General features: G+C 36.4%; 1 protein-coding gene across 10 annotated transcripts in view; it reads right to left on the bottom strand.

Annotated features, from left to right (window-relative positions):
• The window catches only part of LOC102221589 (protocadherin-11 X-linked-like), a 169,807-nt gene that overhangs the window by 137,593 nt on the left and 20,121 nt on the right, over positions 1-12,093 (bottom strand). The window contains exon 4 of one of the 10 annotated variants that reach the window (XM_005806784.3): positions 4,729-6,694. The exons of the other annotated variants lie outside the window; for them this stretch is intronic. Coding sequence (XP_005806841.1) covers positions 6,611-6,694 — 84 coding nt within the window. The 3' untranslated portion in view covers positions 4,729-6,610. Of the gene's footprint in view, positions 1-4,728; positions 6,695-12,093 lie in introns of those variants that run through there. 10 annotated transcript variants of the gene reach the window in all.

The raw sequence follows: 12,093 nt of genomic DNA, 5'->3' as shown, positions 1-12,093 counted from the left end.
CCGGGCTGTACAGCTACATTCAGTGTCTCCGAAAGAACCACTCGGCGGGCTTCCACACAGATTTGATTGTTGCACACAAAGAAAAAGAAAGGTAGCCAGCCCTCCACAGCCATGATTGAATTATTCAGTTTGGCAAAGATTTGGCAGCAATTGTGTGGAGTGTTGCCTTGGAGTGCGACAGCAAAACAGCATCTTCTTGTTTCCTGCATCACTGCACAGCTCATGCATAAATAGCTTTTGCTTAGACAGCCAATATCGCTTTGGGACAACTTCACATCACACCTTAAACATGCTTGCTGCTTGGTAAATTGACTCACACCTTCCCACAGCAGCCCATGACATTAAATGCTTTGGATTTTAGACTCTAACATAACAGTGTTAGGTGTTTTTCTGAAACAGGTACCGAACCAGGGCAGATCATGTTACAGCTTTATACATACACAATGTAGGACAGCTTTTATCAAGATTACAAAGTAGTAAGTAGAAAGAGAAAAACAAAAATCCAATTTTTCACAACTGCTGATTTTTGTATTATATAATATGCATAGTGATGCTGATGTTACTAAACACATTTTGCTCTTAAAGGATAATCTGAAATAGCAAATGCAGCATTCACTTGGCTCAAACAATCTGAAATCTTAAACAGACACTTTATACCATGTGTGGCTGAAGACAGTAATCTCAGTGGAGAATGTTAGTGACTTGCAAAATCGATGTAAGAAATGCATGTTTTTTGGCCATCTCAATATTTCTCCATGTTACCCAGATTAATAACGGATATGTTGGGGTTTTATGTTTCAGGCAGGGGACTGATAACGGAGAGGTACTGATTGCACTGATTGCATTCTCAAGGTTGAAGAAAGTCACAGGAGTAGAGCTGCACACTTGGTCTAGAATAACAAACTTTACATGTGGTTTCTGATTAATCTTGAGGGGTCATTATTCTTAGCTAATTACAAACATGCCTGCCTGATTATAGCATAGATTCTCAATCTGTTAAAATGGAGAAAAAAAATAGTAGTTTGTCAAAACATTTGTGAACTTTTCCACATGTTTTCATGTTACAACCACAAACATGGAGGTATTTAGATTGCATGTGATAAACGCGATGTGCCACCACTGTGAAGTAGAACAAAAATGGTACTTGACATGTTTTTACAAATTGAAATCTAAGAAGTGTTTTCTTCATTTGCACACAACCCCATTTAGTCTAATGCCACTAAGCACAATCTTGTGCACGAAATTGCATTCAGAAATCACATTATTAGGAAATACAGTCCACCTGTTTGGAGGCCTCAAATTTGTTTCATTTGAACAAACAGCTTAATTCAAAACAATGAACATGACATACAAATCAGGGCTAAGGTTAAAGCCAGGTTAGGTTATAAAACAATACTCAAAGCTTTGTAATGCAAACCTTTAAAAAGATGCCTAAAATGGTAGTCTGGGCAAAGAGAGCATTCATCCGAAAAGTCACTAAGCAGCCGTAGTAACTCTGGAAGAGCTGCAGAGATCCATAGCTCTGACAGGAGAATATGTTGTTATGCACTCCAGTAATCTAGTCTTTATGCAGCAGTGACAAAAAGAAAGCCATTGTTGAAAGAAAGCAACAAGAATTTGTCTGCTGCTTGTCACTGTTTGTAAAGAGGATGTAGCAAAAATGTCAAAGAAGGAATTCTGGTAAGATGAGACCAAAATAAACTTGTTGGCATGTGCAAAATGCTATGTGTGGTGAAAAACTAACACTGTACATTGCCCTCTGCACAGCACATTGACACTGAAACATGTTGGTGACACTATTGTCTATGTGGGAATGGGTTTTTTTTTTCAGAACAAAGGGGAGCTAGTAAGCTAATTGTGCTAATTACAAATGACCTAATTGTGCCTTTGTAGTTGGAAATTTGATTTTTTTAGGTTTCCTGTTAGAAAAAGAAACACACCACCTGATGTAAAGGTAAAGTCGGAGGTCACTGGGAAATCCCATTTATCTAAGAATTACTGAAGGTTGCAGTGACACTGGAACAAAAGTTCACCTTCTAACTTGACAACTGGATTAGCACACAACCAGAGCTACAATTGAAATTACCTATTGCCAGATGCTCTCTATGCAGCCTGACTAAACTATTGCTAGTTAGGAAAGATTTAAGAAATATTTCAGCAAAGCTATGAAAGTCACACCCGAAAAGATTCATCTGTGATTGAAGCGATATATGGTTTTAAAAAGTAATAAGTCAGACGAATGCCACCTTGCACAGGTTTATCACGTACAATTTAATACAATGCAGTTTTGATTTGACAAAGAATTAAAAGGTACTCTTGCAGGGCACTGTATATTTCCCATGATTATAGCATAAACAACAACAGCAAAAACTTGGACCTTGATAAAAAGAAATATATATGACCAAATAATTCTATTAAAGACCATATGGACAGTCTCACCCACAACAAAAAGAATACATAGATCTGTGTGTGTAAACTCCTGTGTGTTGGTCTGTATGTGCTGCAGAGTTATCATTGTATTATATGTAATCACATTCACCACATATAACCAGCCTCCTGGCCTGTTGGATGAAATTGAATAATGTGTCCTCATAAATCATGAATCAATAAGTGTCAACAAAGAAACTCTGGAAGCAGTTCCCTCCCAGAAACGCTTCGGTAAAATGATGAGACAACTTCAACGTGTTGTCTTATGCATTTTAAAATCAATGCACACACCTATAAGGTGCAACAGCCTAAAACTGACCGGCAGTTTTAGCTTTAAGAACACACTTTTCCTTCACTGCTTCACTGATTTTATTTTATCTTTTGCATAGAAGCACCCGCTCAAACATCATCCACAAATGTTTGAAGTTAATGTTCTGTGTTTGATAGCCCTAATTTTTTTTTTTTTTTGCAAATTTAGAGCTTTTCTGAAACTGACTCATTATACCCATAAATACAACTGAAAAATGAACCATTCATTTAATTAACTGAAAGGGACAGTGCTATGCTGAAGATGTGTTGAAGCTGTTTTTAGGTAAAGGTGATGCATTTAGAATGTTGTGGTTTATCTATTATTAGAAATGTGACATTTATGTTCCTTCTTTACCAGAACACTCTTTTATGTCTGCGCCATTTTTCCTTAAATCACCAAGGACACTTTTCCCAAGGGAACTGATTAGCTTTCTTTCTCTCTCAGTTTTCAAAATGTGAAGTAACTTTGATAAGCAATTAAATACTTTCTGTTGTCAGGCTTTGTTTTATGCCTTTCAAGTCTGTATTTTTGGATCAAATCTGCATAAACACTGCACCGCAGGATGTTTGAGGGGTGCTTATTGTACCTTCTCGCATCAATCTCTCTTAGATGTGGAAAGCTCTGCATTGGTGCACCGCTGTACATCATAATAGAAAAGGTATCATTATCAAATGATCATTACCAGCTTTTTCACAGAGGGAAGAAAATAATAACAATAAACAATGTTGATCCAATTTTTCTGTATTTTCTTTTTGTCTGTGTACTTCAAAGGAAGTGTTCGCGCCGCATTTACATAGCTTTTTATCTGTAATATGTCCCTAATTAGAGATGTATATCTAAAACTTTATTTCTTCATTTCATTTCCTACTTGAGTGCAGCACTGCTGCAGCACACATCAGTACATGGTTATCCTTCTGTGGATAAAATGAGCATGTCAAATGTCTGCTCTTAGTGTATATAGCACCCATTAATGGTGTCCAAACAAGTAAGGCTACATTTACTTCCAGTGGCCACAAGCTGTCTGAACAACTGCTCCAAAATTAACAGTAAAAGAGCAATGCAAGGCAGGTGGCTCCCTAAATGTTTTAGTGCTCTCACAAAGCAGACCGGGCAGCTAAAATGACAACCGAGCTGAGTGGCACAAACTAGTACAATAAATTAGAATATCAATGAAAAGCTAATTTACTTCAGTATTTCTTTTTAAAAAGTACATTTAGTACACACACGCATATAAAATGTGCATCCCTGTAAGTCGCGATGATTAAAGCTTATAACTTTTGACAATCAAAAATTTTCTTTATCTGAAAATTTTAATATCACATTAGAACAACTACAGTACGTCCATGTACTGTGCAGTACATGTACTGGATTCTCAGTTGGGGTTCTTTTGTATGAACTACTGCTGAGATATTAAGAAAGCATGGGTTTGGTTTAGCAGCAACCTTCACCTCATCTAAATCATTGGATCCATGGTGTCTCGTCTTACTCTTAAGAATACCACATAGATTCTCTACTGGTATTGGTAGCTTAGCAGTGTGGGCAGGTATCAAATCTGATTTGTTTCACAATCCTCTCAAGGTTGCAATTATCCATTTTGCTTGGGTATTGTTTTCCTTCCACTTAGCATTTCATTAATCTGCTCAGATATAGCCCACTACGAAAAACAAGCATTTTTGTATTGACCTATAGAGGTTTGCCCTCCTTGTGGAGGGTCTTAGTGACAACTGTTAAGTCAGTGGTCTTCCCCACAATGGTGTAGGCTATAAAGTAACATTTTGGTATTAAAAATCTATTTCTATTGGCCTTTTGTAATATTCTGATATTCTGAGGAACGTTTGAGCTTTTCATTAAATCTTAATCGTCAAGTTTCACTTTTTGAATTCAATTCCTGAACTTGATTAACATTAGGATGATATTCTGAGTTATTGCAGTATACCTACATTAAATTACATTAAATGCCAAGAACAGTAAGTAAGAAGAGTCACCATATATTCCATACAATGCAAAAGACTTTAATAAATTTCAGAAGCTCACACATACATAAACAAAACAATTACATTTTTCTCCACACAGGCAAATAAAAATCAATTACAAAGATCATTTAAGGTGCATATTTTACTTCACATTAAATAAAAGTGAGGTTTCCTGTCTCCTTTCTCCAAATATATATTCATTTCCCCAATGATCAGGTAAATCTAATTATTACACAGTGCTAAAAAGCTGTGTGTAGTTTATACTGTGACTCCTACGCAGCAGTGAATACATTTGATACCATAATTGCAAGAACATATCTTCCTTAAATAATAACAGCCTGCCTCAGAGAGAGAGGCAACACACATAAAATTAAAAGCTTTAAAATAGGCATAGTCTGTACAACCATGACAAAGTAGGAGTGGGACGAGATCAGAAATGGCCTTCTGGTCCGTGCAGTAATTTGATTTACCTATTTACAGCCTCTCACACAGGGGGAAACAGCCTTTTGCTCCTGTCCTTTCTGTACATTTCTGAGTGAGTACACAGTCTATGTCTACATTAATGACTCTAATTCTATGGTCGTATGTATGTACTGAAGGCGCCTGTTCGGCCTTACCTAACAAATAAGTCTTTAGCTTTTCATTTAACAGGAATATTGAACATCGATGCAGCTAATCAATTACTTTGTTTACGGTGGAGGGTTTTCTACTCAGAACATTTTGTGATGATTTAGACATAAAGAAAAGGAAAAATTATGCTGGAACAAAAGCCAATAAGTATTGTTGATTTTGTTTTCTCGAAATTATATTTATTGCTGTTTTTAAAGAGAAGTCGTGGTTGCATTTCCATAATCAGGCGCACAAACTCACATTACCATCAGCTCACACAAAACCACTGCCCGAGGATTATTATTTTTCTTCTTCTTTTTTTTTAAACCATCTGGAGTCATTTAAATGTGGATCTCGTGGGTAAATCACTTCTGATTTAGGAGTAGAAAGCGACACACAAAAGGTTAGGCTTAGCACGCTTCAAATCTGCCCTACATAAACAGCTTTTGATTATGACCCGAGCAGTTAGTCCCTTGTGATTGTGGCTTAGCTCAACGTATTAAACTTGTCCTACCATTTCTTACAGTGTAATAACAGCTTGGTCGATCTTTAGCACAGTTGTATTAAAAAAGGGGAATGCAGTTGTATTGTGGGGCCAAGTGTACTTCTGTTACATCAGCCTCACTTGTCGCTCAGTGGCATCAAAAGTGGAACAAAAACAGGCAAAAGGGTGAAATAACACAAGTGGGCTCAATCCTAATGTAAGCCTGCAGGTTGAAGGCCCTTGCAGCATAAATACATTTTAAGTCATAATTGATTTAAAAAAAAAAAAACAACTAAAAAACATAGCAGGTAAGAAAATAAAATAGCCACTAGGCAATTTTCAAAAACAAGGCAAAGAAATGCAGTCGATAAATATAAACACCATCAACTTTGTGATAGATATACATACATACATATCAACATACTTTACACATACGGACTGTATTTAACAGCTATTGTACAGATCGGCTGAGTGAGTGAGACATTTTCAGGGGGGAAAGTTCAGGCCAAATCATTTTCACTCAAGAAGGGAAAATGTAGCATAGAACTCAATAAAGCATTGTAGCTTTCCAACAGACTCACAAGAAGAGCTTTGTCAAGTTTTAGAAAAGCATGTCTCCTTTTTTCTAAGACAGCCCACCCTCCCCCCTTTCCCGACTTCCAAATTCATCTTTGAAACTGAATTGAATGAAGAGGTGCAGTTTGAGGCTGTAGAGACAGTAAAGTACTTGTTTCACCTCTTCAGTTCTTCCTTCTTTGCCCTCTTTCCCTCTTTTCTCCCTTTTTTCCTCTCTTTAGGAAGTGGGAGCTAGAGATTGATTTTAATCCTGTGGGAGCGAGCTGTACCTGTGCCACAGAGTGTGCCATAGTGTGGTGGTTTCAGTGCCATCTCCTGAAATATAGAGAGACAGACAGATATAGGGAGATTGTAGTTACAATGTCAATGAGCTCCGAGCAACCTAAGCTGTAGCCTTATTGGTGAAAGGTTAAATTGAACACCGAGTAAGGAAAAAAAAACATCTCTGGAAAGAGAGTGGAGAAAAAGGAAACAGGCGTTCTTCAAGGCACTGCTGGCAATCAACTCATTATCATGTCAGGTTGCCTTGAAGAATGCCCCAGGTGTCACACGTTTGTGTATTTTCCTGTACTTATCAGAGCATGCAATCTTATCCAATTGTCACTCCCAATTTGTCTTTTTTGTCTCCCACCACACTAGTGCAGCACTCTCCTTTTCCCCTAAAACAAACATTTGATTCAATTTAGGCCCACTGTTTCGCTCGGACCCTTGCCAGTGGGTCCTCTGATATGTACAGAATATGACATTTCACTGTTACTCACAACATTATCAAACACATCTGCAAGTGTTTAAAAATGGGATAATCAGTTTGGCCTGCCAGTGCTTATATTAGGTAGACATAGTGATCATGGATGAAGTATTTCAAGAGAAAGGTATAAATAAAAAAGAGCAACTAAAAAAAAATATTAAGGACAACAAACATGGGCGATAATTATGGTAAGATTGACAATGCCACAGTTCTATTGTCTTATGGAGCTTACACAAAATGTTCAAACATGATTTAGGTGGTGGGTGGTGCACCTTTAGACTCTACACCATTACGTTTTGTGTTTCCCCTGACTGCAAATATTTCCAAACAGCAGAATTTGTCTTTCTTGAAAACATAGGAAAGTGAGGTAGCTTTCTTTCAGCTCACCATGCAGTCCACAGCATGGAGAAAATGCATCTCTGTTATCACTATACATACAGCCTAATTCACAACCTTTCTATAGCACATATATAGTTTCTATATAACATGTATAGTCAATAGTCATAACTGTAAAGTACTTTGACCTGCCATGTTGCTGAAATATCCAATTCAAATAAACTTAATTGATAGATTGATGTCATTAAAAGGATACTCTACCATTAAGAAGTCCATCTCCACGCCAATTTTTCAATATCCAAATATACCAAGTCGTATATGTCTTTTGCAGTTTTGGGTTTCAAAACTGCAAAAAACATATATTTCCAAATAATTTTCATAGTGTTGCTACAGTATAAAATCTTCTTACAATGCCAGAGAGAGTGATGGAATGACCTGAGTTTAATCATTTTTCATGGAGCCCTTTACCCTTGATTTGCTACATACTGCAGGTCATCGCGATGAAAGAAGTTTTCTACCCCTTTATTTTGAAAATCTGACTGTTTGGGAATATTTTCAGGTGCAGAAACCAAGGATCGTCGAGGTCTGAAAACCAACTAACTGGAAAATGAGGAAATATTCATTGTGATGAAAAGTGAACAACTACTCAGACAGACCATGCTTTGGCTGAATTTAGCAACTAAACTCAAACTAAAGATATCCATTTACACTAAATCCAATTTTGGAAAGTATTAAACCACCTACATTTTCACATGAGATATTTAAGTTTGCTTTCTTATTTGAACAGTCTCTGCATTGAATGTTTGACGCTGCTGTCTGAGTCAGTCCATCCAATCAGCCTTTTGTCATTCCAACAGGAAATTTTCCAGACAACTACCAGACCTAGGGAAGCACAGGAATGTGCTTTCAAAGCCATTACATAAAAGTCTGCGTATCATTTGTTCTTTCCATTTTTAACTGACAACCAAAAATCAAAAGATGAAAAAGTGATTGATTTTTTTTCAGTTACTTATTTTAGAATTGGGTACAGAAAAACAAGAAAGTTATTGTTTTTCATATTTTCAATTTTAGTCTTGAAACAAAAATTCTTAAAAAAGCAAAAAACAATAACAAAAAAACGATTGTAGGGCTGAATTTGATTTCTATATGTTTCTCCTCTGGTTTACATGATCCAGAAAGTCTTCAGCATGTTGGTTAATTAGCTAAATAAATGTCCCTTCCTAAATAAAGTTTATTATTGTTATTGTAACATAAAATAGTGTAAAAATTAAGTAGCATAGCCATTAAAGTAGTGAAACACAAGGGAAAAGCAACCTATTGTGTTCTAAAAAATATATTTTAAAAGTCAAAAGTACTTTGAATGCAAAACTTTAAACATTATTCAGTAGGGAAAAAAATAATAAAGAGCAGCGGAAATTATTCTTAAGCACAGCTATTTTCCCCTCACAGTCTGTCAAACTAAGGTTCCCAGTGGGATTGTTTAAACACAACCCTCTCCTGCATGCAACCCCAGTCAAAACTTCTACCCTTACGATGGTCCCTTCTCTGACGGAATTACGCATTTAAAAGCAATGTTTGCAACATGAACTGTGAAATTCTGAATGTGAATTTAGTTTGTATATTGATCGATCCAGGCAAAACCCTCTCTCGTCCTGCATCTAACCAATGTCTTTTTTCTCTTTAAATCTTCAGATGCTCATTTCAAAGCATAGCAGAATATTCAACATTTCTGCATGTCATACCGGTGCTTAATAAGTCCATAATCAGACTAGTATGTGATCCCAGAACTGTCATGGTGTCACTAGATAACCTGCACTTTTGCACGCAGAACGGTTTCCAGGTCACGTAAACACAAGCAGTGAAATATTAAAATCAAATCCGGTTTTTCCATTTCATATTTTTGATCAGAGACTAAAATTGTCAGTATGAGCAGGTTCAAAAACAAACAAAGAAAGTTTGGATTTATGGTTGTCAATTGAAAATGGAAATAAGAAATCACACACTGATTCACAAATGATATGCAAATGCAAAAACCTAAACGGTACCCCATCAGCTGATCAGGCGGATTTATACAGCTGGCAGCATCGACCAAAATAAATTTAGCAAAGTAGCATGAATGCTTGGCTTAGAAAGGGGTGAAAAATCTAACAGCTGTATTTTGTGAAAGTGGAGATGTTTAATATCCTCTAATACAGTGTTGAACCCTGCATATTTGAACATTTTCAGTTAGACTTGAGGGTCTGTCTGTTAGCTTTCCAATTCTGAAAATGTTTCAGTTTTCTAAATATGGCATCTTCACAGAAGATCACTTCAACTAATCCACACTGTCCCTTAAGGGCAACTGTTTCAAAACTAGTCTGCTTTAGATATTTTAATTACTATATCAATCAATATGTTAGGTCATTTATATGTTTTTAATTTAATTATTTTATCAGTAGCAGCGATAAATTTTGTTTTTATTTCAAATAAAATTATTTTGTGTTTCCTCAAGGTGATCATACTGTAAGAATCTGATCCCAATCCATGAATAGATAACAGGACGCAAACAAATCATATAGTAGTTCTCTAGGATAACATAAAATTCATTATTCCATTGCCTTTCAATTGTATTATCCAAAGACAATCGAAAAATGCAACAGAGAAAGACAGGTAAAACAAGATGAGTATTGCTATAAAAACATTTTTATTAAAGTAATTTGAGAATATGGACTATGCAACAACAAAATCTTCTTTGGAGATTTGTCACTAGACGTTAGATTTAAGAAACAGCAGACCTTCAACAAACGCATTCATTAACCCTTTTCCTTTCGTATTTTAAGTGTGCTTTTTGAAACCACTAAAACAGGGTGAAAGTAATTTGATCTGCCCTCGCTAAAGCACATGCTCTAACAAGAGCTCCTCATCACTGAAGTCAGATTGACCTCTAATATCAAAGGGGTTAAGGGTTAAAAGAAAATGATGAGACTGTGAGAAGAAGGGAGGGAAGGCAGAGGCTGGCATTTGCAAATACAGCTCTCGCTGTATAATGAAGCCATATGGTGGCACAAATCTGTAGTCTCTGAAGTATTTTTACAAGCTTTCCTTATTATCAGCTACATCTGTAAGTCCCTGAAAACATTTTAGTGACCTTCAACCATAATTATCTCCTGTGTTCCCTCCTGATTGTTATTCCATGGGTGAGTTTTTTTTTTCTTGTCAATGCATTATTATTTTTTCTCTGGCTTTTCAGTGTGAAGTCACTAAAGCATTGTCTGTCACTTTGATAAAGCAAAAGGAAGAAACTTAACAACCTGCCTATGATCTCTGCCTTTGGAGCTCTGGCATGACGTCGCGCTGATGAGAGATAGAACTTAAAGAACAAATGCTGCTTTTTGTTTTAAGAACTGCACTTGAAATCATTTTGACAAATACCAGAGTGCTCACTTATTCTTTTTGTTTCATCTGATAAAAGGAGAAAGCCACACCTTTTGAAGAAATGGCCCGGTTTCAAGTATTTGTTTCTAGTCTTGCAAAATGGAGTTTTCTTCGAAGAAGCATGGAGATTAAATCAAAGTGAGATGAAAACGTAATTGGGTCCTAGCAAACCAGGGCTGCTGGTCATCTACCTCACATCTCTTGAGCACAAATTGCCCAAGGATAGTTTGTGGCATCCCTGATAATCTTAAAGGATGCCTGCCTTATTTTCCCTCATCCTTATCAGCCTTATTCGCAAACCAATTACAGTGATTTTAATCATACTGTATTACAAGTGATTAACCCTTTAGTGCATGTAATTAACCTTTGCAGCCACTGATTCTCATTGGGCATAGCTCCATGCTATTTTTTTTCTGTGACACAGGCTTTAAATAAGCACACTTTAAACTTGTGGGAAATGTAACATCTAAAGTGGGAGGAACTGCATGATAGTTGCTTAAGGGGACACAAAAATTAGAGACTGTGTGTTGTCATTGCAACCCCGTTAGAGATGGCTGCTGGAAAGCAGAACCCCTGAGAGCACTTTTTTTCTGATATATTATTCAATTGCTGGGACCCCTGTGACACCGAAATATGAAAAGATTGTAAACATGAAACCCATCTTCAGAAAGTCGAGAAAATAAATACCTTAGAAATAATGAGATATAAACATAGCCTGAAGATTTGGAAGAATGTTTACTAATCAAATATTCATGGGTTTTAAATTATCTGCTCAAAAATACTCCACTCTGATCAGCAACACAAGTGAAAATCAATTTAAATCTGTGATGAGTAAAATACATCAGGGATAATAATAATTTTGAATTGTTAGACACACACTGAATATTTCTGCATATTCTCTGGCAGTCATTACAAGTAAGAAGGGAAAATCATTCTGACAAGTTGTCAGTTTGTCATATAAACACATTATGGATTTAATCTTCAGCACCAGGGGCATGTAGTAAGCTTATGCATGATGTGGTGTGGCAGGGCATAGCTTTTGACTGAGGTTTCAAATAAAAGGTGTAAGAAGGGAAAAGACTATCAGCTCTGTGTGGGTGTCTTCATAAATTAGCCTAAGCACTACAGTTTACAGGATCAACAGTCATTTACAACGGCACTATGAAGAATTTTAAAGCTCGCTACTTGTCACACATAATATGCTGCGAGGCAAAAA

This window comes from Xiphophorus maculatus, chromosome 23 (genome assembly GCF_002775205.1).
Source record: "Xiphophorus maculatus strain JP 163 A chromosome 23, X_maculatus-5.0-male, whole genome shotgun sequence".
NCBI lineage: Eukaryota > Metazoa > Chordata > Actinopteri > Cyprinodontiformes > Poeciliidae > Xiphophorus > Xiphophorus maculatus.
This window is presented reverse-complemented; position numbering and strand designations above follow the sequence as displayed.